The 27,988-nt window shown below is 42.3% G+C and overlaps 2 protein-coding genes across 6 annotated transcripts in view; one reads left to right on the forward strand and one right to left on the reverse strand.

Annotated features, from left to right (window-relative positions):
- Positions 1-1,864: 1,864 nt before the first annotated feature.
- On the reverse strand, positions 1,865-27,981 carry LOC107109080. The gene is made up of 4 exons (XM_015409657.1): positions 27,702-27,981; positions 26,593-26,678; positions 2,355-3,212; positions 1,865-1,899 (listed from the first exon to the last, which is right to left on the reverse strand). Exons 1-4 carry the CDS (start codon positions 27,979-27,981, stop codon positions 1,879-1,881), a joined length of 1,245 nt encoding a protein of 414 aa, XP_015265143.1. The 3' UTR covers positions 1,865-1,878.
- HIPK3 (homeodomain interacting protein kinase 3) overlaps positions 2,799-27,988 on the forward strand; it is a 117,779-nt gene continuing 92,589 nt past the window's right edge. Inside the window, exon 1 of one of the 5 annotated variants that reach the window (XM_015409752.1) lies at positions 2,799-3,094. The gene's annotated coding sequence lies outside the window, so the exon portion shown is untranslated. The other 4 variants (XM_015409769.1, XM_015409774.1, XM_015409763.1 and 1 more) reach the window with 4 other exon arrangements.

The raw sequence follows: 27,988 nt of genomic DNA on the forward strand, positions 1-27,988 counted from the left end.
AAAGATCCTCAGGATCCATGATGATCCTTAGTTTGGAACTACTTTTTTGCACAGTGGTGACACCACGGAGTGGCAGATCCATGATATTTTGGGTGCAATCTGGGGCCATGGATATTATATGCAATTGGATAATGAACCTTACATGACCCAATGCAAAAATCCTGAGGATTCATGGTGATCCATGCTTCAGAATCATATTATTGCTGTGTGAGCTAAGAAGCAGTGGACCCATGTTTTTTTGTGTTGCAATTTGTTGGTATGGAGATGATAAGTGATCAGTGGTTAGTCTGGACTGAACCAACACAAAAATCCTGAGGATCCATGCTTTGCAACCACAGATTTGCACCATGGCAACAACATAAAGCAGTGGATCCACGATTTTTGCAATGAAATCTGTGGCTATGGACATGATATGTACTTTGATGGTGAGTTTAGGGTGACCCAATGCACAAATCCTGAGGATACATGAGGATCCATTGTTTGGTACCACATTTTTGCACCATGGCGGAGCCACAGAGCTCTGGATTTGTGATGTCTGTGCTGCAAAATGTGGCCATGGACATGACATGTGACTGGATAATGATTTGGGGATGGCTAAAAAGTAAAAATCCTCAGAATCCATGGGGAACTGTGATTTGGAACCACATTTTTGTGCTGGGTTTTTTGTGTGTGCAGTCTGTGGGTATTGCAATTATATGTGTTGTTGTTCAGTCGCACAGTCGAGTCCGACTCTTCGCGACCCCATGGACCAGATCACGCCAGGCCTTTTCCGCCTTCCTCAATTTCATGTTCGTTGCATCTATGACACTGTCTAACCATCTCATTATATGTGATTTGATGGTAAATCTGTGGTGACCCAATGCAAAAATTTTAAGGATCCATGAAGATCTGTGCTTTGGAACTACGTTTTTGCACACGGCAGGCACCACAAAGGAGTGAATCCATTATTTTTGTAGTGCAGTCTGTGGCGATGGACATGATATGTGATCTGATGGTGAGTTTGGGGTGACCCAATTCTAAAATCCTGAGGATCCATGAGGATCTGTGCTTCGGAACCATGTTTTTGCAACATTGCAGCAGTGGATGCATGATTTTTGTGTTGCAGTCTGTGGTTATGGATATGGACAGATCCAGTTTGGTGTAGTGGTTAAGAGCATTGACTCTAATCTGGGAGAACCAGGCTTGATTCCCCACTCCTCCACATGCAGCTGCTGGTGTGATCTTGGGTCAGTCAAAAGTTTTTTCAGAGCTGTTCTCTCAAGGGCAGTTCTTAAGAGAGCTCTCTCAGCCCCACCTACCTCACAGGGTGTCTGTTGTGGGGAGGGGAAGGGATTGTAAACCGCTCTGAGACTCCTTCCGGTAGTGAAGGGCAGGGTATAAATCCAATCTCCTCTTCTTCTGATATGTAATCTGATGGTGAGTTGGGGTGACTCAATGCAGAAATCCTGAGGACCCATGAGGCTCTGTGAATTGCAACTATGTTTTGCGCCATTGTGACCCTACAAAGCAGTGGATGCGTGAATTTTGTGGTGCTGCCTATAGACATGATCTACAGTATTTTGGTTTTATTTCATTTTAATCTTTTTTTTTTTTTGCACTGTTGCAAAGTGTTGGAACAGTATTTTTTATGGTCCAGTCTTCCAAACGTGATTTGATGCTGGATTCGGTGGAGTTCTCTTTTAAAAAAGTAGAGAACCCATGATGATCCATGTAGATCCGGCTTTTACTTTTCCCAACGTTTTGATGGTTGTTAAGCGGCACTTAATACATAAAGCTGCAGTGGCTCAAGTGGTTAAGATGCTGAACTGCAGGCTGTGGAAGGTCAGTAGTTCAGCAGTTCGAGACCCGGGTGCCGCATGATGGAGTGAGCTCCCATCTCTAGTTCCAGCTCCTGCCAACCTAGCAGTTCAAAAGAAAGAAATTGCAAGTAGATAAATAGGTACCACTTTGGTGGGAAGGTAACAGCGTTCCGTGTGCCTTGGTGTTTAGTCATGCCGGCCACATGACCACGGAAACGTCTTCGGACAGCGCTGGCTCTTCGGCTTTGAAACGGAGATGAGCACCGCAACCCTAGAGTCGGACTCGACTGGCTTTCGAGCAAGGGAACCTTTACCTTTAATACATAAAGATTCTAGCCAATGGCGATTGTACATTAACATCACAAAGAGCCTGAAGCGAGAATAGATTTAAACCAAGGATGGAATGCACACAGTCGACTTTGCATTTGTTTTACTGATCCAGAAAAGCGGAAAGTGCACAACCTGTGGCCAGAATACAGACCCGGAAATGGGTTTTGTTTTTAGCGGCAATCATATAGTTTACACGGAAGTCAGTGTGGCAAAACACGTACTTACTCTTCCGCAAACTTGCGTGCATCGGTTTCGACAGCAGGTATCCTGGATGCAGACGTCCAAGGCTCTGAAGCCACGGACGCATTTCGCTTCTTTCGGCTTTAATCTCCGTCTCCCGCGAGCGCCAGGCCAGGCCCTGCAAGTGAGGGAAGAGAAGCGCCTTTCCCGGAGACGGGGGCGGGTGTAGCGCCGCTCTAATCGCTGCCAGGAGGCAGGCAAGAGCCAGCCGGCGGCGCTACAGCTGCGGAAGAGGGCGGCCCGCTGAGGCTCGTCGGGAGGGCCCCGCGGGCTGGAAACGGAACCCAGACATGTCGGAACGGGGCTGACGCTTCCCCTCGCGGCCCCAGGAGCCAGGTGGGCGGCAACGACGACAACTCCCACGGACGCAGCCGCGCTCACTGGCCTCAGGCCCCGCGGGGAGAAGAGCGGGAACAGCAGAAGTGGGCGGTGGCCGCGGAGGAGGAGAAAGAGGTGCCTGAGGTGGAGGCAACCGCGGTGGGCAGACTGGGTCCCTCGTCGGGAAGATGAGGCGGAGGCCCGGGGAGCTGAGCGGGCTGAGCCGGGGCGCTTTCCTCTCAGCCGCCAGGGCAAGATGGCAGCGGCCGAGGAGGCGGCGGCAGCAGCAGCAGCCAGAGGCTGAGCCTGGCCTGAGAGGCGCCTCCTGGTAGAAGCGCTCCGGACATGCCGAGGGCGGCGGCGGCGAAGGCAGCGGTGGGGACTGTAGCGCTGCCGGTTCTGTGAAGGTGAGAGAGGCTGGGAGGAAGACAGCCAGCCAGACAGCGCGACCCGTCTTCCTTTCCTCTCCTCTCCCACGGCGAAGTTGGTCCGCCTCCTTTCCCTTGGCTTGTGTTTGGGAAGTTGCTGGGGTCAAAAATGGTGCTGAATAAGGGGGGGAACCCAAAAAACAAAAACCAACCCTAGGAGGATTATTTTTTTTACCCTTCACCCCTGAACTCCATTGCCTCTACAGCGTATTTATCTTTTTTTAAACCCTTTTCTTTTATATAAGGCACAGGGAGCCCACAAGTAAAGGGCTTTCCTTGGGGATTGGGTTTGGAATGCGGAGTAGATCGAATTGTGTGTTGCCGTCTTGGCCGCTCCTTTCCTGGCATACTGTTGGGAGTTTGGGTGTTCAGAAGGGGTTCGAGAGAGTTCCCCGTGCAATCGGACTCTTATGCGTGTTGACTCGGAAGCAAATATCACTCGAACGTAATTCCCAAACAGAAATGCATGGCCTTGCTGCCTTAGAGAGAGGGGAATTACTGATCGGGGGCTTAATCTCAGCTGGGTCTCAGCCGCTGTTTCTGAGTCCGACCCGACTGTGCGACTGAGCAACAACAAACAACTGAGCCCTGGGACAAGTGAAGTATAGTGTCTGCAAGCATATACCTATATATGCTTGGTAGTTCGGCTCGAGTAACCCACAACGAGTCTCTGTATTCTGGGGAGAGGAGAAAGGGTTGCTAGGTAAGAGGGCATGGATTTCAAAGTAGGTCTGAAGCCTGGCGTCTTTCTAAAAACTATGCCGGCACACGGTAAACAAGTTTTAAATTCTGGTATGGATCGATGTAACTAATTTTGGTAAACTTCTGTTTTACACCGTTGCCTTCCCCCCCCCCTTCCTGTATCACATTTAATAAGTTGACGTGTGTGTGTGTAGCTTGCTGTCACCAACAAAAATGAAAGCAAGCGGTAGTGTATAAATAGTATAGTTCTATTCCACGCATCCCTCTCATGCCCTTTTTTTTGTAACGTTTCCCCCCCATCCAAGAACTAGAATTTTCTGTTATGTTTTTCTCTCAACTCTCCGCCCCGTTTCATTATACGCTCGCTAGATGAGCCTATTCGGCCTGTGTAAAACTAACCTCTAGGATCCCTGCGCATGAAAGAAGAAATGTGACCCGACTACTCCGCTTGCAACTTGCTAGGGCAGCAGGAAGGCGTGGTCGCTGAGTGCTCTTGTTACCAGGGATTATTGCTTCCCTTTGGGACTCGGAGGTAATTTGCAAGTGTAGTTTTGTGACAGTAATGTCTATTTCCACGTCAGAGGGGGGAAAAAGCTAACTGAAAATGGTATGTGGAGTCATCTGGTGCTGCAGACAATTCAAACTAAGGATGTCTTTAAACTGAGGTCAGATTTAACAATAAGGGGTTTAGCATTTGGATTTTTAACATTTTTGTGACAGTATGTTGTATTTGTTATGAAAAAGCTATTAAAATGTTACTCTTCGGGTTGTCTAACACATAGTGTTGTTACTCAGTGGCCAGATTAGTTGGATAGGCTTATTTATGAAGTTAGGGTATGTTGAATTTTAGTTTTTAAAGAAACTGATATGGTGAACATTTATGGTGTAACTTCAGTCATGGGGGGGGTGTCTCCATTTTTTAAACATTGAGGTTGTGCCACAAAATTGTTATCTGCCGGGAGCATTATTTTTAAGAGGACTAATAAACTGAGATGATAAAATCTTCTCTTTTCTGAAGAACTCGTCAACTTTTGAGAGGCAGTTTGTGCATATTCTCTAGGCTAGATGTTGAGTTCTCTTGGCTAGGGATGGTGGTGTCTTATTCTAATGTGCCTTCTGAAACAGGATACTTGGCTATGTGTGTAGCTAATTTTGTAAGTGCATTTATATTAAGCTATGACTATGCCCTAAATGCTATATAAAGTGTACTCTTCATCATGGACACTTTTTTCTGTTGTGTTAGGCTTAATGTTTTTTTAAAAAACAAACAAAGCTAAGATAGTGGTCATAGACTTTTTCTGTACTTCCTTCAACATGTAGTTCAAGCTTCTCAGGGGCTGCTGCAATTTTACTTTTCTATATCTGCTTATAAGGGTAGTTTAAAAAGTTGTGTGGAGTATTGTTATGATCCTGAGAACTACAGTTCCCTAGCCATAATGAGGTTTACTGTTTTAAGTCCATGTGCATTTTGCATTAGAATCTTGTAGAGATGTTTTCATAACATATTTGCAAACTTTTTTTGGTGAGCTTTCCAAATAAATACTGTTACAAAAAAGTATGGTGATAACACTGCAGAATTACTGAAGTTCCCAATTCTAATGAATGTGTCATCAACCAGACAGATTAAGAAGCATGTAACTAGGTCAGGGCTCTGGCATGTAGAAGTGTAATGAGTGTATGAATGAGTCAAGACTTCTTCAGAGGTGACTATTCTATGGAAATATATTACATTGATCATAGACACACATTGCAGTCCTATGCGCACTGCACAAGTGGGAACATTGTGAGATTTACTTCTGAATAAATGTGCATAGGTTTGCCCCATAAGGGTAAATATATGGTGAGTTGCATTCATATATTCTGTGGGTAAGAGATACAGTCGTCATAGTTTGAGGTAATTAAACACCTTACTATGTGTTAAAATTAAATTTTAAGCTGTGTAATCTAATGTTATCAAACGCTTGAGTTGCACAGTTATTGTAATAAACTAATGTGGAAAACCATTCTTGGTAGGTGGAATTTTTGGCTTGAACAGCAAAAATAATTAACCCTTACACTTTGCATATTAATTGCTTACTTTATTAAGGAGAAGTGCTACCTAAATACTAAGCTAACTTAATTGTGTGTTGTGCACTGGTTGTTTTTCCACCCGTCAGCTCTTTGAGGCATCTTCTGTCATAAATCATTTAGTCTAATTACCCCCCTAATTGCACCCAGATAAAAGATATGCTGTAAGGTAACTGAAATTGGAAGCCCCTGGGCCTAAACTGATGACCTTATGGATCCTGGATGGAATCACATTTGTTAACCTAAAAATGCAGAGTATTTTAAACTCTGTAATTCATATTTTCCTAAATAACCATGGATAATAATTATTGCCATAACAACTAAAACATAATGGCTTGGAACCAAATAGCTCCTTTATCCTGCCTAAACACACAAATCCAAACATGCAGCTGACTTGTGCTAGAAAAGTTCTGTTTGCTTAAAAAGGTGAGCAGCAATGGAATTATTTCTGTTTGGCAGTTTCCGTACCTGTAGAAGGATATAAAGAAAGACCACTTATTTGACGACCAAGTTCACAGAGCTTTATATAAGTAAAAGACACGTGGTTGTTAGTGGGCAGAGGAGTGTTTCTTTATGTAACTGAAATGCAATGAAATGCTGCTTGATGTTCAGACAGTTGAAGTTCTCACAATACACAGCTATTGTGTCATATTTATAATGCTTGGCAGTAAAAAGTAAAATGATTTCCCCCCTAGTTCATGCTTTCTGGTGCCTGGGTTAGTAAAGGAGGAGTGAGGTGCGTGCGTGTGAACAAAAAATAGAAGAGTAAAATACACTCTCAGAACAGCTTGGGGTACATAACAAAAAAATATATTAGAAGTCTGTTAATAGGGCTGTGAGCTTCAAAAAGTGAGCTTAAACTCAGTGGCAAGATTTGAAGGTAATGTCAACTGTAATTTAACCACGTTCCTTCTCCCTGTTTCCTCCTGTTGCATGTAATGGTTAATTAAATGTGGCAAAACACAGTTTGTCCTTATGTCCAAGTTGAAACAATAGCTCCCTTCCCTCCAAGCCAGAATTAAGCCATGCATGTGGAAAGTTTTGGTTTTCAGGTCATGTGTGAAGGGGGGGTGTAGTGTGTTCGGAGAGGGAGGAGGAGACTCAGAGATGGAGGAGGAAAGTCGAAGAGGAGGCAGCCAGGTGGCAAGGCAGTGAGCAGCATTCACTGCCCTGCCATTTGACTGCCTCCTCCTCGGCTCTCTGTGCAGGTGCAGCGAGGCGCTGGGGCAGGCCATTAGAGAATGGCCCGCCCAGGTGCCTCACTGCGTCTGTACCAGCCAGCAAGAATGGCCCGCCCCAGCCCCGTCTGCGCCAGCCAGTGAGTCAGCTCTCCAAGAGCTCTCGGGCAGGCCATTCTCTCCTCCTCCCATGCCTCCCTATGCAGGATGGGACAGGATGGAGAGCTTGAGCCATGGGGGCTCTGTCCCTAAAGCCCCACCGCTGGCTATGGCCCTGATAATACAGCTTTGTAAATCTGCAAAAAAACCAAATTTTTTTGTCTGCCCACATATGCCTATTTTAGTCATTTATGATGTATTGATAGCCTGAAAGGAGTCAGACAAAATTCTCATCAAGTTCATAAAAGTTTCTGGCTGCCAGAAGGAAGCTGTCACTTGATAGGCGCAAAGGCAAGTGGCTATTTGCAAGCCTGTTGAAATGCTTTATTTCTGTTTCCCCTCCTTTTAACTTAAGCCATTGCTACTTGTTTTGTCTTTCTTTTTTAAATTAGAAAACAATTATGTCACTTCCTAATTATCTTCTCAAGTCTAAATCATGTAGTGCTATTACTTTCCAAGTGATCGTTAGTACATGATTCTGGTTAACAGAACCTAAAATGGCATTGGCTGGTTATGCCTCAGCATCACACCTTGATTAGCTTGCTGTTGCTAACTCAGACAATACTGCAACGTAATTTTGAAGGCTGGATTTGATGCTTTGTAGTTATAATGTTACAATCCGTTTTAGAATAACTTTACAATTTGTAAATATTAAAACAAAACCATCCAAACAAGTGTGTATGTGTAATGCAGTCCATTTTCTAGAAATTTCTGGCTAACTGAATTTATAGGTCTGTAAATCAATTGTTTAATTTCAGTCAAGGTGAAATATCAGCCAAGATGAAATATCATCTGTGTTTTCATAGTTTCTGTTTTGAAACTTTATAGCGATTTGATTATAAATGCCACAAAGATAAGGGGGAAAGTAGTGGTAGCGGAACTCATCTCTTCTCTCTATATAATAATTGTGTTTTGGGGTGGCACTCTCCCATTGGCTGTGCAATGCGCTCCCTCAGCCATTGGCCGATCAGCCGCCACTCGAGTACTCGCTTGCCATTGGCCGGGTGCTGGGTCTGCTCCTCTTCCCCGCCCACTCCCCCTTCAGCCAATGTGCCCTGTCAGAATTACTGTCAACACAAAAGGAACTGTGAAATGGAGCAGCAGACACACCATAACCATATAAATTTATATAAATATCATATCTTATACTGAAAACATCTCCAACAAAATATATCACACCTCCAAAGGAGCACCACTTCAATCACTTAAGTGATGCTCCTTTGGAGGTGTGATATATTTTGTTGGAGATGTTTTCAGTATAAGATATGATATTTATATAAATTTATATGGTTATGGTGTGTCTGCTGCTCCATTTCACAGTTCCTTTTGTGTTGACAGTAATTCTGACAGGGCACATTGGCTGAAGGGGGAGTGGGCGGGGAAGAGGAGCAGACCCAGCACCCGGCCAATGGCAAGCGAGTACTCGAGTGGCGGCTGATCGGCCAATGGCTGAGGGAGCGCATTGCACAGCCAATGGGAGAGTGCCACCCCAAAACACAATTATTATATAGAGAGAAGAGATGAGTTCCGCTACCACTACTTTCCCCCTTATCTTTGTGGCATTTATAATCAAATCGCTATAAAGTTTCAAAACAGAAACTATGAAAACACAGATGATATTTCATCTTGGCTGATATTTCACCTTGACTGAAATTAAACAATTGATTTACAGACCTATAAATTCAGTTAGCCAGAAATTTCTAGAAAATGGACTGCATTACACATACACACTTGTTTGGATGGTTTTGTTTTAATATTTACAAATTGTAAAGTTATTCTAAAACGGATTGTAACATTATAACTACAAAGCATCAAATCCAGCCTTCAAAATTACGTTGCAGTATTGTCTGAGTTAGCAACAGCAAGCTAATCAAGGTGTGATGCTGAGGCATAACCAGCCAATGCCATTTTAGGTTCTGTTAACCAGAATCATGTACTAACGATCACTTGGAAAGTAATAGCACTACATGATTTAGACTTGAGAAGATAATTAGGAAGTGACATAATTGTTTTCTAATTTAAAAAAGAAAGACAAAACAAGTAGCAATGGCTTAAGTTAAAAGGAGGGGAAACAGAAATAAAGCATTTCAACAGGCTTGCAAATAGCCACTTGCCTTTGCGCCTATCAAGTGACAGCTTCCTTCTGGCAGCCAGAAACTTTTATGAACTTGATGAGAATTTTGTCTGACTCCTTTCAGGCTATCAATACATCATAAATGACTAAAATAGGCATATGTGGGCAGACAAAAAAATTTGGTTTTTTTGCAGATTTACAAAGCTGTATTATCAGGGCCATAGCCAGCGGTGGGGCTTTAGGGACAGAGCCCCCATGGCTCAAGCTCTCCATCCTGTCCCATCCTGCATAGGGAGGCATGGGAGGAGGAGAGAATGGCCTGCCCGAGAGCTCTTGGAGAGCTGACTCACTGGCTGGCGCAGACGGGGCTGGGGCGGGCCATTCTTGCTGGCTGGTACAGACGCAGTGAGGCACCTGGGCGGGCCATTCTCTAATGGCCTGCCCCAGCGCCTCGCTGCACCTGCACAGAGAGCCGAGGAGGAGGCAGTCAAATGGCAGGGCAGTGAATGCTGCTCACTGCCTTGCCACCTGGCTGCCTCCTCTTCGACTTTCCTCCTCCATCTCTGAGTCTCCTCCTCCCTCTCCGAACCTTCCAAAGCAGTTATTTTCTCCCGGGGGGGGGAAGAGATCTGTTATCTGGAGTTCAGTTGTGATACCCGGTGATCTTCAGGCTCCACCTGGAGGTTGGCTAACCTAGGCATAGCAGTCAGTGCTTCAGAGCAGGGTCTGCTAGATCCAGGTTCTTGCTGTAGAAGCTGAGTGGGTGATTTTGGGCCAGTCACAGACTTTCAGCCTAACCTACCTCACAGGGTTGTTGTGCAAGTTTAAAGGCGGAGAGGACAATGAAGTAAGCTACTTTGGTCCCCATTGCAGAGAAAGACTACGTTTCCTCCTGGGAAACAAGTGTTGCTAATCTCCAGGTGAGGGCTGGAGATCACTCAGAATTACAACTGATCTCCAAGAGGGAGGGCAGAAGTCAGCTGCAGTCAGAGGAGCAGATAACGGTAGGTTGATGGTTAGCTGGGAAGGGGATGGGGTTTCCAATTTCAGGTTGGGAAATTCCTGGGGATTTCAAGAGCGGAGCCTGGAGAGGGTGGGGTTTAAGGAGATCACCACAGTGAATTGATGCTGAGTACTCAAGGCCTTGGCACTCTCCCAGAGCTTTCTAGAGCTCGTTGTATTTATTCCTAGTTAGAAATAAAGCACAATCTGCAGATGGGGCTTTGAGAATATTATAGTTGGGCAGCTATGTGAGCTTTCCCCTTTTAAATTTTTTAAAAATATGCATCTTATCTAAAACTGCCCTGACCTGTATAGCCCAGGCTAGCCTGATCTTGTCAGATCTTGGAAGTTAAGCAGGGTCAGCCCTGGCTAGTATTTGGAAGGGTGACCTCCGAGTAATACCAGGGTCATGACATGAGGCAGGCAATGGCAAACCACCTCTGAATGTCTCTTGCATTGAAAACCCTACGGGGTCACTATAAATCAGCTGTGGCTTGATGGCACTTTCCACTACTAATATAAAACTGTGTTGTTGAATCTTTGCAGTTACTTTGATCCAAATTGAAGCATATACGTTTGTTTCCCTATTATCAACAATATTTTTCAATTCGTGTTCTCACTTTGTTTTAATAATAGTCAAAATCCTGTTGCTTCTGTTAAAATTAGTCCTCTGAATACATGTTGCTGGAAAACCCTACAGTTGCTACATAAAATGCTTGTGGACTCAGAAAGAATTTTTTTTTAAAAAATCCCTCTTTCCCCACTGAACCATAAAGCTAATAAGCCTACCCTATTTTTAATTAAACTGTGCTAATATTGCGTCAACATGCTCTGAACTGTAGGAGAGTATTTATATAGTACGTTTACTTCATGCTGTAGTTTACACTGGATTATAGCTTGTGACAAAGTTACTTGATCTTTATTTTTCAAAACACGTGAAAAATGTCATCTTACTAGTAAATGGGTTGTTCGGGTTATTTATTTAATGTGTGCCTTTGGGTAAAATAAAGTTGGAGAAAAATAGGGAAGTGTTTTCTCAGTTGTTAAAATGCTGTGTTGTGCCAAAGACATGAGTACAAGGAAAGTTGTGAAATGTTTCAAGGAAATGAAGATTATGTGAAAAAAGCAGGGTATAACTGCTCTTGGTAAATAAAGAACAGCTTGGAGTAGCCTAGAGGAAAGGTTAAATGTCTGTGTTGAACTGATGATCCTGAACATGTGCTCTAACATATTTGCTTGCAGTGCTGATACAATGCTGAGTTTTGTTGCGTTTCACTAGCAGAGCAGCTGAGACATCCTTTTATGTTGCAGCAACTCTTAGGTTTGTAAATCTACTGAAGTCCACAGTTACTGGTGCTTGTTGGCTTTCACAGTGCACCAGACATTTTTTGTATTTTATAATATGCTTTTCATCTTGCTTGGGTTGGAATTTATCTGCTTTAGCATGCCTCGAACTGCTCTCCCTGCAGCAAAAGTGGAGGCAGGTACAACAGGCCTAGACTGGAGCATATGTTGGAAGATTCCTCTTCTTACTCAGCTGTAGAAAATTTATTTTGCTAGTAGGTGTGTCTCTCTTGCTTAAAGTATATTTACAAAAACAAATCGTGGTTGTACCTAAATGTTTCTCCTATTTATCACTGAAGATGGTAAACCTAGAAGGAATTTCCCCCCCAAAACTGAAAGTATTTAGCTGGTGACCTAATTTAGTTATCAGCTATCTTGAGCCTAGGGTTGCCAAGTCTATCTTCGCTGGGAGCGGGTTTTTTCCCTTGTATGGCCGTGGCCCCGCCCCCGGCGTGCCCGCGTCACTTCTGGGTGATGCGCACGTCAGTGTGGAGTTCCCCCCAGGGCCCGATCCGGCGGCACCGGGGGAACGGGCCTCTGGGGTGGGGGTTTCCCCGACCCCCGGGGGGACTTGGGGGACTTGGGATCCTTACTTGAGCCTGTTTATGAGATTGCCCATATAGCTTTCATAAATGTACCACTGAGTTAAAGATAATAAGGCTTTGCACTATTTATGTATAGGCTATGCCCGGTTGGAGCCCCATCCTTGCCATTTGCTGTTCCTCTCCCTTTCCCCCCTCCCTTGTAAAGGAGTGGAGTAGAGCTGGGGTGTTTTGTCATGGTGAACTAAATGTGAAGTGGAAGGCCTGTGTGGTGAAGGGCAGCAAGGACTCTTTATTGATGGTGTGGCTTTTATCATTGTATATTGAGTTGGCTATTTTAATATGTTAAGTTCTGGTTGAGTGAGGTACCATTTCCTTCAACAGCAGGTTTGAGTGCCCATCTGGAAAGGAACTGGAGTCCAAATGTGTAGTCTCCTGATGCCTGAAAATGAAAAGAAGCTTGTGTTTCAACTTGTTGGATTGCCCTGTATTTTCGTCTCTTCTGAGTTAATGTACAGAAAATATATTAATTCAATGTGAAAAATAAAAAGCCGACCTAGGTGGCTACACTTTGGAGTTGACAAGTAGCAGGGAGGGGCAGACCTGCTAAATCCTTTCCTTACTGGCTGTTTTTCCATGGAAGTTGTAACCACTCCAAGCTGCAGTTCTTGCAGCTTTCTCCTCATGGGTGGAAAACCATATGAAGCTCATACCGTTGTTCCATCTAGCTCAGTATTATATATTGTGACCGGCAACAGCTTTCAAAGGTTTCCCCCGAAATCTGAGATCCTTCAACTGAGAATGCCAGTGATTGAAACACTGGGACTTTTTGCACGCAAAGCATGTTTTTTTTAATCATTCCTCTGCTCTGATTGCAGCTTCCCATAGCTGCTTTTTGAAATCTCTGAGGGACTGCTCTGTGCACTTTGCATGGAACATCTCTTTTCTCTTTTAGAGTAAGGGGAGGAGAAAGATGGATATCTAGAAACTGCAACATAGGAATCCCGTCTGAGCATCTGTAGCTGTGCCAAAATGGTTTGGAATGTCTGTTGAGCGTTGCTATGTCTATACTTATACTAACATGGGTGAAACCTCAGTCACACTGTATTGGGGCCTTGTCTATAATTCTTCAGAATGCTTCTGTTACTCTCTCCCTCTCTCTCCCCCTCTCCCCCCTCTCTCCCTCTCTCTCTTTCTCTCTTGCCCCCCCACCCAACAGTTGGTTCTTGTGATAACTAATGGTGTATTGTGGCTTTGAGCCAGTGTGGTGTAGTGGTTAGAGCGTCAGGCTATGTTCTAGGAGACCTAGGTGCAAATCTCCAGTCTTCCATAGATGCTTGCTGACCTTTGGGCCAGTAACACACTCGTAGCCTAACCTACCTCACAGGGTTGCTGTGATGATAAAACAGAGGAGAGGTGAACAATGTATGCAGCTTTTGGTCCCCATAGGTGGAAAAGGTGAGGTATAAATGAAGTAACTCAATTAAGAAAATGCATATTTACTAATCTTTGCGTTTCAGAATTAGATGTTTAAATACTAGTGAACTGTTGTATTATAAGGTTACCCATTTTGTTTTCGGAATAGACAAAGTTCTTGCATGTGTTGGACCGTGGTATTCTTCAGTGATATTTATAGACATAAAATGCATTATTTTAACTTCTATATTGGGCAAAATACATGAATGGGCTGGTACTGAGGTCTTGAATTCAGCACAGTATGATTGTTCTAGGCTGAGCCACCTAGAAAATGCCATCAGAGATGCTTAGTTGCGCAGTTCTCAAACTCTGGATTTGTGTCTCTAGAAATAAGAGTGTATTGAAAGAATTAAGAATTTAAAAGATTAATAAATGTAACCTGTCAGAATGGGTTTTGAAAGAAGAAAAAAATAAATTAGTCGATATGAGCACATTCAGTTACACATCTCTTTCCCCCCCCCCCCCCCCGGTGTTAAATAAATATTTTGAATCCATTGAGAAACTACTAGCCACTAAGGTTAAAAGAAACAGGCCCAAGAATCTACTTTAGCAAGTGAGAAACAGGATGGATCTATTGCTACGCAAACAGGAAATACTTTAAATGAATTTGTTGCATACTATAAAAATCTTTATTCACCTCAAAATCTAGATGGGAAAAAAGGTTAATATACCTAAATTAACTGTAGTTGATAGGCAAGAGTTAAAAGCTAACATTACAATATAGGGAGCTTTTATCAGCCAGGAAGGGCAAGGGTCGAGAGCACAGGTGGTAGGCCTCACCTCTCCAAAGATCTTGCCCACATCCTCAGGCTCCACAAGCTGAAAAGTATATATATAAATCAGACAAGCAGATGCCAAAAGTACATCATCTGAACATGTATCTATGCTGGTATGTGACCCAGAGCGGATCTGGGTGATTTTGTCTGTTTAAGTAACAAATTGATCACAGCAGGCCATTGTATGGTCAGAATCCAGTTCCTTGGGGCTATGATGTAAAAGTCCCAGAACCACACGAAACAGCCCGGCCTGATGATTATGTGTAGACGCAATGGTGGGGGAGAATTATTGGATTTTTACCATCATCACTGCTACATAATAGGCTCCCATATGGACTCTGTGTTGTGTTCAATCAGTCTCACTCCCAAGTTTTCTGCTTGTGGCACTCTAGCCATCATCTCTCCCATTTCATCACCATCAGTTCCCCAATGAACCAAGGTGACTGCTTGGTTGTTTCCAGGGGGAGAGGGTGCTTAGGGGCAACTGTGGCAACAACCTGGGCCATCCCCTCTTCCAAAGAGCGGTCAGGGTTTCAACAAAATAGTCAGCAGCTGAGGTGGGAAAATCCTAACTCTCATAGGAAGTTAGCAGAATCCATTTAGGTGCCTCCCACGCAGGCCCATAGCTATAGTGGGGCTTGGGGGGGGGGCTTTCCCCCTTCCTTAAAGGCACAGCCCCACAAGTATTTTTTTCCTGTAAATGCTTTTTTCAGTCATTTTAAAACATTTTTTAAAGGAGTGCACTCCTTTAAGCAGAGTGGGGTGCTGTAGTTGACTAATTCCTGCACTGAGCAAGAGGGTTGGAGTAGGTGACCTCTAGGATACCTTCTAACACTGTGTCAAGAAACTGGTCCCCTTTAAGAGAGTTTTTCTGCCTAAGTGTTAGCTTTCTTGACTGTAGAAGTCTTCACCCCCACCTGCCAGCTTGTTATCAGAATTGTTGCTTAGGCTGACAGGAGTGATTAACTTGCAGCAGCTGAGAGCTGTCATCTAAAGTGGTTGACAGCTTGCAGTTTAGAGACCTATCTTGGTAACAGCTTTCTATTGGCTAAATGGCTTTTCTTTCTGCACTGAGAACTTCAGCCCCACCAGAAAAAAATGTGTCCCACAAGCCACAAAATCCTGGCTATGGGCCTACTCCCATTGAGGAAAGAGTAAGCAGTAAGTCTGAACTCTTATCAGGTAATGAATTGTCCATGACAAGAGAGTAAGCTTTAACTCCCTTGCCTCCAGATCACCATCCCCAAAGGTGTAATAGACCAGTTTGTGCCCTGCTAAATATTTGGAGCCAGTAAGTACTTGGGACAGGCGAACATTTTCATCCTAGCATTTTCTGGCTAAAAAGGAATACCTATAATGGCAGCAGGCCATAAAAGAGACTGAGTTTGGGAATGTTTTCAAAATGAAGATATTTTCAAAATAAATCACTGTTTAAAAATGTACAGTGTAATACCTTCTAAAATGAAACTTACATAGATCTCAGTTGTGAAAAATACAGGTGAGTAACAGCCAACAGGATTGCACTATTACATAGAAAGCCATAATTAAATAATCTTCATATTTTTCCCTGTTGCATATCAACTTATTACCTTGCAGCAAAATCAAACAAATAAGGATTTTGTTACCATTAGTCATATTAGTATCATATGATTGAATCAACATTATAGTATGAATAACATGATTGTGCTTTTTCTAAATGCCTTTTGGGATGCAAAACCCTTAGAAATAGCCAGACCCATTAGACTATGTGCCTATCATAAATTTTGGGGGGAGAGGGAACACTCATACATTATAATTCATTTTTTGTTGTTGTTCAGAGATGGTTTTATGGGTGTAGTTCAGTAGTAGAAGGTGTGTTTTGCCTACCGTTTTAGATTTTTCTGTATAACGTCCAGCCGCTCATGCAGTGGTCTAATCAGAGACGAGATCTTCCCTAAAAAAAATGGTTTCTAAGGTTAAAGCTAAAAGTCTAAGGTCTAAGCTAAATCAGCCTTCGTGATCGGATCGCCATGTTTTTGGCGCCAAGACCTCCCGCTGCCATTTTACCTGTTTCTGAGGCCTGGGAGTCCGATACTGTTAATTGCTGCTGTTTCACTGGGATTTTTTCTGTCAGCGATTTTTAAAGATTTGGATGCGGGATTTTTTCGTCTTTTTTCTCCATGTATTTTGTGTCTTCCGAGACTGTATGATTGCTCAGCTAGGGTAATATATTTGGGGGGGGGGCGCGCGGTGGAGCGCAAGGTTCAAGCGGCCATTTTCTCCAAGTGCCGCCGGAAGTCCCCCCTTGCCTACAGTTTTAGTCCCTTCTGTCTGTCTACTTTGGGTAGTGGAACTGAGTGACTTTTTCAAGCCCTAAGACAGAGGGAACCACTGCTGGATGGCTTAGATGGTGAAGGGCTAGATGGACAATTGGTTGGAGTTTAACACAGCTTCTTATGTTCAGTTACTCTGATTTTCCAACTCTAAAATTGTTTCACATTAATAAAATTCACATCCATGTAATCAAAGGAATAAACATAAATCCATTTTAATGAACTTTTAGTAGAGTTTCTCAGGTGTAATAATACTTGGATTAATGTGGAAATACTCCCTGGGTGAATTTGCTACTTCAGTTGTATTTTTTGGCAGAATGCATAGAGAAATGGCTGTGCAACTTCATCCGCTAAAAACATGCTTGCGTGTATGGTAGTAAATAATGTCCCCAAAATACACCCACTTACAGTTTGCTTTCTGTGAACAGCAACAACAAAAAGAGGGACCCAGGGCACTTCAGAAATCTGAATTTTGCTGTTGAGGGTGTTTTTTTTAACTGCAAGGTCATTTAACATGCTGGGTATGCAGCTGTTCATGATAACCGGATGACCCTTCTTGGGAACTTGGAGAGAGAATATTTATGGCCATAGAAAAATATCCCAAGGTACAAAAAGTTAGAAGTTATCAATTTTATATATTTTCCTTTCAAATTCATGGAAGTTTGTTAGTTGTTGATAACTTAGGTTGAAAACATAATTTTGTTGTTTTTAATAAAAATAGCTTTGTAGAGGAACCATACTAGTTTGAATTATTCAGTATGCTAAAGGGGAGGAGTGAATCTGTTCAAAAGAAACATTTTACCGCATGGCAAACTCTGGATGTTTTAGTACTGTGAAACACAGTGATACCTGTCACTGCAAGCACTTTTGTGGAAATGTTTCTGCTCCTAGGTAGTTTGGAATTTGGCCTGAGGTAGAAATGTATACCCTATATGCAATATGTGTAACTTTTTACTGTAAAGTTCTTTAATACTTTAATGCTGCCTTGCTTCACCTTACACTTACAAATCCTTTCCTGTTCCGGAGATAATGTTTATTTGCTACTAATTTGCATTTTCTTTCAAACTATATAAAATATTTTGTCTGTAACTGAGATTTGTACTCTGTGTAGTGAATACATAAAAACAGGAAATGTTCCATTTCCTATTTAAACCAATTTGTATTTACGAACGTACTGAATTTTTTCAGGTGAATTGTCCTGGGTTCCCCCAAATCATTCTGGGAATTGTAGTTTACTAAGTGCTCAGTAAGTGTGCTGGGATTTCTGTTTGAGACCAATGTTCCCTCTAAGCTCTACAGTGTTGTGAGCAAAAATTCTACCTCATGTGCAAAGAAAGTTAGTAGCATTTAAGTTGTGAGCAAGTCTACATTTGACTATTGCCTAAATTAGTATTTTAGATAATTTCCATAACATTGTAAAAAATCTTTTAAACTATATTTAAATTGTATTTTAATAATAAGTCAAACATTATAAGAGAAAACAGAATCAAGTCAAATTTCTTTGCAGAAAATGTTGTCCTCTGTGGGGGTAGACCAGGCCTCCAGAGGTCTACCTTTCCCTTTCCACTATATTGATAGACCTGGCCTCTGGAGAACAGGTCTACCCTTCCCTTTCCACTATACGGGTAGATCTGGCTTCCAGAGAACAGGAGGTCTGCCCACCACTTTCTACTGTATTGGTAGACCTGGTCACCAGAAAACAGGTCTACCTGCCCCAGTCCACTATATTAGTAGACCTGGCCTTAGACTGTTGCCCTGCACTGAGCCTTAGAAAACATACCAGCACTTTGGGGGGGGGGGGACACCTCTTGCAGTCTACTTTGTTTTTTTTTTAGTGAAATATGACAAATTAACAGGTCAAGTGTAACAGAGGTGGAACAGTCATTATCAGAACCCTGCCTAACCTAGCAAACAGAAAGTTGCTTAAATGTTACAACCTGTCCAAGCTACTTATTTATTTAAATATTTATATCCTACTTTTCCCGTGACTCAAAGCAACTTACAAATCATACTGAAAAGCATAACGAGTGTGCAAAAATATATATATAAATTTATTCGGCTCCATTATACCCTATGGGGACCATTATAGTCATAATCGATCTGGGCGTATCTGGGGCTCTGGGAGGGCAGCTTTTTTAGGTAGAGGTACCAAATTTGCAGCATAGCTGCTGGTGCCTCTCCTCAACTCCCCCCAAGTTTCAAAAAGATTGGACCAGGGGGTCCAATTCTATGTCCCCAGAAGGAGCTGCCCCCATCCTCCATTATTTCCAATGTCTTAGTATGAGCAAAGTAAAATCCCTGAACTAGAGCTAAAATTTTGTGCACTGGTGCCCCCTAGCGCAGCTAGAGGGAACTCTCTTTGAGACCCTTGTCTTTCTTAAGAGCCCTGCTGGTTTAGAGCAGTAGTCCATCTAGTCCAGCATCCTGTCTCACACAGTGGTCAAGCAGTTCCTCTGGGTGGCCAGCAACAGGGCATAGAGACCGAGGCTTAGTGCCTCTGAATGTGGAAGTTCCCCTAAGTCACCATAGCTACTAGCCATTGATAGACATTCTCCACGACATTCTCCATCCTCCTCAGAGAGCATTACACTCAGTCGGTACCAAATTGTTGGAAGTCCCTGGTCCCAGGGCCGGGGTCTTTTTGGCCCTGTCTCTAGCCTAGTGGAACTCTCTTGACTACTCTCCATCTGCTTCATTGGTTGCCCTCGAGTTCTAATATTTTGGGGGAGGGAGAAAAAGTTAATCTTGTCAACTCTCTCCACCCCATGCATAATTTTATAAACCTCTTTACCCCCTCCCCAGTCATCTCTCTGAAAAGTCCCAGACTTCAGCCTTTCCTCATAGGGAAGGTGGTCCAACCCCCTCATCATCTTGGTCACCCTTCTCTATCCTTTCTTCCAACTCTATAATGTCCTTTTTGAGATACAGTGATCAGAACTCTACACAGTATTCCAAATGAGGCCACACCATAGGTTTATACAGGAGCATTACAATATCAGCTGTTTTATTACCAATCTCTTTCTCAGTAATCCCTAACACAGAGTTTGCTTTTTTCATCGCTGCAGCACACTGGGTTGATACTTTCATTGAGCTGTCCATGAACCCAAGATCTTTTCCCCTCTCAGTCTCAGCAAGTTTAGACCCCATTAACCTATACTTGAAGTTGGGGGGGGGGGTTGTTCCAATGTACATCACCTTTGTTCCTTGCACACTACAGGTTTCTGTAGGCATAGAGAATGATATTAAGCTACATTAATCTGTGGTATAGTTGTTTTAATGTTCTTCTGTGCATTAAAAACAATAGCAGTATAGACAAGTGTTCCTGGTTCTGCAGAATATCAAGTCTTTTGAATTCTTTTACTAATCAACTAATAGAAGAAGAAATTTTTATACTATTTTATAATGTATAATCTTTACTTTATTAAAATGCTGTATCAAACACTTTCCCTATTGATAATATGAAAGACCTGCTGGATCAGAGCAGTGGCTTATCTAGTCCACCATCTTGTTTGCCATGTTGCCTGACCATCTGCCACTGAAGGCCAAAGCATTGCAATTCCCTTGTAACTGGCATACTGCTTTCAAACATGGAGACCTCATTCATCCTATGTGCTGTATGTAATATAAACCTCTATTGTGTCTCCACAAATGGAAAATCCCAAAACATTTTAGTCTTTCCTCGCTGGGAAAGCATTCCAGGTTGATCATTTTATTTGCCCTTTTTTGCACCTTTACAGGATCATTTTTGAGATGGGTCAATTAGAACTGTAGACACTTTTTAAACGTAACCGCACCATCTACCTGTACAGGGTCATTACTATATTAGCTGTCTTGTTTTACCTGTCCTAATAATCCATAGCATAGAATTTGCCTTTCTCGACTAAATTAACTTTTTGTCAAACTAGCCACCAGGACCCCAAAATCTCTTGTAGTCACTACCAGTTCCAGCACTCTCAGTTTGTATACATAAAGTTTAGGATTTTCCCCCACCATGTGTATCATGTACTACAATGTTTATTGATGGTCATTTGTACTGATATTGCCCATACACTCAATTTGGAGCGACTCTCTTGGAACACTGCAGTTTGATCCTTTTCAATTTGTGCCATAGTGGCTCAGTTTTCAGTGGTCCACAGGAAGATACCCAGGTGGGATCAGCAGATCCGTCTATTCTTGCCTGGTCCATTTTGGCACTGCCTGACGCTGATCTCCTGTCATACATGTGGTGGTTAGCTGCTGCTACACTTGTGTAGTCTAGTTCCAGTGTGGGGGCCATATAGTCAACTCCTGAGTCCTAGTAATTGGGAGAAAGTCATTGCACTCCATGGGGTCACTGCCTTAGACCCAATCTCCATAATAGACAGTGAACACATTTTTGTTGCTTAGAACATGGTATAGTACCACGGCATTTTAACAACCACGAGCATGTTGACTGAATACAAAAGTAAATTTCTAAGGTGAAGTATACTACTCTTAGAGACTGTGGATGCATTCAAGATTAGCCTTTTCATATCATAAGGAAAAACTATTTTGACAAGTAAATTATTGTTGTTAAGAAATGTAGAAATAAGGTTCTTCAGTGCTGCTTTTACTGTGTATCATTGTCATGTTTTGCGTATTACGATTACTGATCATGCTCAGCAGTACCTGGTCATGATTGACTTCATGTAAGTCTAGTAAATGTTTTTATGTTCTGTCCAGTACAAAGCATTGATGCCTTTATTTTGGTGTGTATTGGTCTGTTATGTAAGTTTGTATCCTGTAAGGGAAATGATACAGTCACAGTTAATAATTAATGGTGGTCAAGTTTGGAACAGTTTGTACTCTTCAAGGTTGTTGCAAAGTGTGCCAAGATTGTTACGGCTAAATAACTCTAAGTATGTGCTAGAAGAAAGCTATAATAGGTCTTTGTTTCTCTAGTGCACCTAACTAATAAATAATAATAATGTATGGAGGAAAATCTTAATTTCTATATATATTTTAAGTAGAAGTACCGTGTGCAGCTCTTTTAGGAAAAGAAGTGATTCTGAGGATTTGCTTATTTAATGTTGTAGAAACTAGAAAATCATGGAATTTGATGTGTTGCAATCAACTTCTAATCTGTCAGACTAAATAATGCTCGCATCAACAGAAGTAGAAAAACACTTTCACTCTCCCTTCTCTTCCACTGGATTGTACATTCCATGATTATTCCTACTGTAGAGAAATATAAACTTCCTCATTCCATTGGAGGCTAGGGATTATAAAATGACTGTAGGCTGTGAGGCAGGGTGTGTGAATGAGGTCCGTTAGTGCCAACAGTGTCAGTGTTTTAGGTCCCAAAGTGGGCGATGAGTGTACAGAAACTAATACTAGTTATTTCAACTTATCAAATATTAATGGGGAAAATTTATATGGACAGGACATACCCAGGTAGGAGTACAAACACTGGAAGCCTTCAAGAAAAGCTGGGAGAATAGAAGTGCTCAGAACCAAGGGAGACTGTAAATACACTGGACGTATCAGAAAGCAGGTGGAACTGTGAAATCAGTGGCACATAGGTTTTCCTTAATATAAAATTTATAGAAAGAATATTGTGGTGCTTCATGTTTGGAGGCAGTACAGTTTGATAAACGTAAGAGAAACAGATTTCTTCACAGAACTGGAAATACCAGTTCCAAAAAGTAATACAGTACTGGGGACATATTAATACAGGGAAATAATAGAGATGTAAAATTTCAGGAAATTTTGAAGCTTGGAAAAAAACCCAGGTTTTTTCCGTTTCCCCCCCCGGGAAAAAACGGAAATTTTCAGAAAAATTGAAAAAAATGCTACATTAGCATTTATTTTGTCTTTTTTAGATTGAAAGTAATTCTGTTACTTTAGGAACATAAAATATGACTATGGGCATTTTTACTTGGCATGAAATTATCACAACTAGCATATTAAAAATATAGTGTATCCAAACAATTATTACAAACAGAATACCCCACCCACATGCAAAAACAAAACTGAAACTTTTTTATTTTCTTCTGACAATCACACCTCCTAAAGGAAGAAATGCATCTTGTTCTTGCATTGGAGAGTTCAGTTTGTAACCTAGGACTTGCTTGTCCTCAGTGCACAGAAATTAGATCAATCTGTTACCATATATATATATATATTAGAAATGATTTGGAAAATATTTGAACACCTTGTCTTAAAATATTTTATTCATCATGTTAAAATAAAACGTTCCATAATCATTTTTTTCTTTTCTTTTTTCAATTTTTCCAATTTTTCAGAAAAAAACAAAAAAGGCTTCAGGAAAAAAACGGGGGGGAAATGATTTCCCCCCCGAATTTTCCCGTTTTTTTCCCGGGCTTTCACATCTCTAGACCTGATGCCTGCAGAACGCAGGGTAGTGGAGATGAAATGCAGATTAGAAAATAGCAAGCCAAAGTCATGCCTAGTGGGATGAAGCTAACAGGTTGTTTATCAAGAAAGCAAGCTGATAACTCGGTGGCACGTGTTCAGACAGAATATCAAAGGGGGATAGTGGGACCATGGAAGAACAGAATTTTTCCCTCCTTTTTTCTGAAGCCCAAGCTGCCTGTTTGGGGTGGAGGGGAAAAGAAGTCGATCATTCCTGTTCTCCTACCCCAGACTTCTCACTGTTTACCAACCTTGTTGGAATAGAGAGAGGGAAGCTTGGGTGCTGGAGTGGAGAAAGGAAGAAGCTCCACTGCTATCAGCGGAGAGTCAGCTTTCGATATCCACCTCTGAACTCCTTGCTCGGTCCCTGTAAAGGGGCGGGGGGACTAAGCAAGATGTTTCTGAGATCGTTTCTGTTTGGCAGCTGTTTGGAAGCTGAACAGAGTGGGTGACACGGGCCCATTTGTGTTTGGGACAGCTGAATACAATATATTTGGCTGTGGAACATGTTTATGACAAAATTCTCAGCAGCCCCTATATAAAATGCTGAACTAGATAGACTCTTTGTCTAATCCAGCAGGCCTGTTCTTATTTCTGATTTAAAGGAAGCACCCAGTCCTTAATACATATCCTCTGTTTGGACATTATTTAATCTGATTTGTTGTCTTTAGTCTCTAGGTTTGGGGGGGTTGGGTCTTCATAATTCACCACTAAACTGATGCATGGCTGAACTTTATGCTGTATGATAACTCTAATGAATCAAATAAAAAAGGTGAAAGAATGCTACACAGACTTACAGCAAATGCTGCCAGGTCTATAAACAGTGCACATGAACATTATCAATTTTCCCGAAAGGGTTTGCTACTGTATTAACCCAAATAATGATGCTGAGGTTTCATACATGATGAGTCCTTACTCTGCTTGTGATTAATATTACTATTTACAAGTGGGGGTCTGTGAGACTTGTGGCGGGGATTCCCATCTCCCCCTCACTGGGCTGGTGTGTGTGGGGGAAGGAAGCCTGGGCAAGCTGCTCCCCCTCCCTGCCCCCCCTCCCTGCCCCCCCCTAACAGTGCACCTACCTCCTGCATTGATGCAGGGCTTGCAGCACCGCCTTCCTTGCCCACCAGGTCAGCCTCTGCGGCTCCTGGGCTGCAGCACCTTCTGGCGTCTTTGCCACTGGCTTCCACAACACTGCAGGAGCTACTGCTAAAGCCAGGCGGCCCTCCACAGCAGCTCACCAGCAAGCCCACCTCCCCCCCCCCAAGATCCTTGAGCTGCCGCTGAAGCCAGGCAGCCTTCTTGCTGCTAGTCTGCCTCCCCCCAACATTGCTGCTAGGTTCCCTACTCTTTGGCTCCTCAGCTTCCTTCACTGTCACAGAAAGTAGGTGCATTGAATGTGTGTCTTCAGACACTTTTGTTTTTGGTGGGATTTAAACACCCCATGTAATTTTTTTACTGATTGCAAATTTTTCTGCAAACTTGGGGGTTCCCCCAAGTTTGAAGAAAAATCTCCTTTATCTCATTGTGGACTCGATTGTAGACTTAAGTATCTGCAGATCCACCCACAGTTGAGAAATAGATGTATAGATTTACTAAACATGTCAGGATCCATTAAGAATCTTCACTGTTGAGAAGTGCCACTCTGATTCCTTTTTTTGTCTTTTTCCAACATGTGCATCATCTCAGCTTTGGATTTCAGTTTCTTTAGTTGTGTCGCCTCTAAAAGACTGCCAGGTCTTTCCTACTTTGTATTAACATTTGGGGATGAACCATGGAAAGGACTTGCTCCAGTGCCCCAAAATGTAAGAGTGGTGATTACAGGTATGAATCTCTGCTGTTTGGAGAAAGAAGGAACTTGCAAGTACAAAAGAAAAGCAGTGCATGAGAAATGACGCTGGGGATGTCAGTATCCCATCTGTCCAGTCCACTGACTCGGTCTCAATAGTCTCCACGGGAAAAGCCCAGGCTGGTAGCTCAGGAGGATGAGGGGGATCATGGAGGGTCCAGCACCACTGAGGTCATCCTGCCTGAGCCTGCAAGGGAGGCCTCACTGCCAGCCCCTGAAATAGTTACCAGGCCTGCTGGCCAGGAGCTGAACCCGAGCCTATCCCGCCCCCTCGGGGACACTTTCACCCTGCAGGAACAGTAATGGCAGAAGGCCTGGACTGATGTGGCCCAAAGGAGGTGAAGTACACAACTGACTGCATACAGCCCCATACCAGAGCCAGGTAGTGAAAACAATTCTTTGCAGGATCCTGGCTAAAGCACAAGGTTAAGCACTGTGCAGCTGCAGGAGTTCAATACCTTCCAGCAGGGCACCTGAGTCAGATTACTTCCTAGCCTTTTTAGGCTGATGCTTGGGGAAGCTCCTTGCTGGATCAGTTGGTCCTATGTTCCAGCTCCAGTTCCTTGCCTTCGATTCCTGTCACTGCTCTCAGGCCTCACTACCTAGACCTGAGGGCACTGCTGCCAAGGAGACCTGATTAGAGATATAAAATTTCCGGGGGGAAACGGAAATTTTCGGGAAAATTGAAAAAAATGCTACATTAGCACTTCTTTTGTCTTTTCTAGATTGAAAGTCATTCTGTTACTTTAGGAACATAAAATATGACTATGGACATTTTTACTTGGCATGAAATTATCACAACTAGCATATTAAAAATAAGTGTATCCAAACAATTATTACAAACAGAATACCCACCCACATGCAAAAACAAAACTGAAACCTTTTTATTGTCTTCTGACAATAGCACCTCCTAAAGGAAGAAATGCATCTTGTTCTTGCATTGGAGAGTTCAGTTTGTAACCTACAGCTTGCTTGTCCTCAGTGCACAGAAATTAGATCAATCTGATACCATATATATATATTTTAGAAATGATTTGGAAAATATTTGAACACCTTGTCTTAAAATATTTTATCCATCATGTTAAAATAAAACGTTCCATAATCAATTTTTTTCTTTTCTTTTTTCAATTTTTCCAATTTTTCGGAAAAAAACAAAAAAGGCTTCAGGAAAAAAACGGGGGGGAAATGGTTTTTTTCCGAATTTTCCCATTTTTTTCCCGGGCTTTCACATCTCTAGACCTGATGCCTGCAGAACGCAGGGTCGTGGAGATGAAATGCAGATTAGAAAATAGCAAGCCAAAGTCATGTGGGATGAAGCTAACAGGTTGTTTATCAAGAAAGCAAGCTGATAACTCGGTGGCACGTGTTCAGACAGAATATCAAAGGGGGATAGTGGGACCATGGAAGAACAGAAGTTGGAGTATTGAGTTGAACTATATGTAGTGGTGACAAAGTAGCAATTGGTTTGATGGTGTGGTATTCTGTTTGAGCTCTGTGGGAGTACAGAATGTGAGTTGGAGTCTTACGTAATAGTTCCTTACCTAAATTCTGGTTACGACTAAAAACATATGGGGAGATCATGGTTATTTACTTTAAAACTTACATAGCTTACTTCCTCTACAATGGACTGAAGGCGAGCACAACATAAAAGCACTATAACATCCAACCATAAATTCATAATCCAGTCACCTATAAAAAGTCCAAGAAAAATTTTTTAAGATCAACTTGACCAAAAAGCCTGTCTAAAAAGCCCAGACTTTTGCTACAATCTAAATTTCAATGGTGGCCTATTTAACCCCCTTTAAAGAGGTCTTGGGAATGGCTATGAGAAGGCCTGAGTGCAGACTGTGGTGAATTTTACGGACCTATGTTGGGGGTCTACTTTGACAACAGCTGTTGTGCAGAGTGTAGTTGTTGCACAGATTGTTACTGGTAGAGACGCTGCCCTCTAAGTATGTGGATCTCAAGATGTGAAGGAGATAAAGGTAATCACCTTAAATTAGCTCAGAATCAAATCGTCAGTTTGTGCAGGTGTTCTAGGATTACAGCTGTATGTTCAGATCAGCTGACTTCTGCCAGAAGCTGAGCTGTCATATTTCTCATCAGCCGTACTTTCTGTGCAATCTTTAATGGCAGCCTCACACATTAAGTAGTTTAACACTGAGGTTATAGTAGCATGGATCAGGGTGGCCAGATCAGGTAAGTCTCCAGGGTTTAATTTGCCAAGCTAAGCCCTACCCAAGGAAGGTGTGTGTCGGTAAAAACCAGCGAGATGTATTTGTCACTTTGCAAGCAGAAACGGAGACAGGATTAACCATGGTTCGCTTTAGCACTTGCACAATTTTAGGCCCAGAGCAGGTGACATGAACCTGGACTTCCAGACCATAGTTGTTTTTTTTAAATTGATTTTCATAGATAAAGAAAACAAAAAACAAAAACCAACACACAAAAAACAAACCAACAACAACATATAGCTCTATAGCAAACAACTATAACTATATAACTGTATATAACTATATATAACAATGCATTACATATAAACACAATCTATATACAGTATAGCAATATTCCTTTTGCTATATCTTCAATTCATTACGAATCCAAACTTCAAACGCTTCTACTGTTTATGCCTAATTTATTCATTTATGCTAAAACTCTTAGTGTCCAACCATTTATAAAATCTCAACCAGTAATTGTCAAATTTCACCATACTCTTTTCTTGAATAATATAAGTCAGCCGTTCCATTTCTGCTAAATCCAATACCTTAAAAATAATGTCTTCCTTCGTAGGAATATTCTCATCCTTCCATTTTCTTGCGAAAACGATTCTTGCCGCAGTTAAGACCATAGTTTTGATGGTTTGAAAATGTGTAGTAAGGTCGCACTCTTCTCGCTTCTCTTGTGCATGGTTTCTCTTCTCCAGTTCCTGGTTTCTTTCACCATATGTTGCTATGACATCTGAATTGTAAAATGGTTGGTACTCTGTCTCCATCTGTGTT

Source organism: Gekko japonicus, unplaced genomic scaffold (genome assembly GCF_001447785.1).
Source record: "Gekko japonicus isolate JY-2015 unplaced genomic scaffold, Gekko_japonicus_V1.1 scaffold113, whole genome shotgun sequence".
Taxonomy (NCBI): Eukaryota; Metazoa; Chordata; class Lepidosauria; order Squamata; family Gekkonidae; genus Gekko; species Gekko japonicus.

Excerpts from the sequence above, each read along its gene's own strand:
- LOC107109080 (XM_015409657.1), bottom strand. The coding sequence starts at position 27,981 with ATGGAGACAGAGTACCAACCATTTTACAATTCAGATGTCATAGCAACA. Across the intron at positions 26,679-27,701 it reads TTATATTATTCAAGAAAAGA|GTGACTGGATTATGAATTTA; the intron begins GTATGGTGAAAT and ends GACTTTTTATAG. Across the intron at positions 3,213-26,592 it reads TTGTAGAGGAAGTAAGCTAT|CAACTTCCCAAACACAAGCC; the intron begins GTAAGTTTTAAA and ends TTTTGACCCCAG.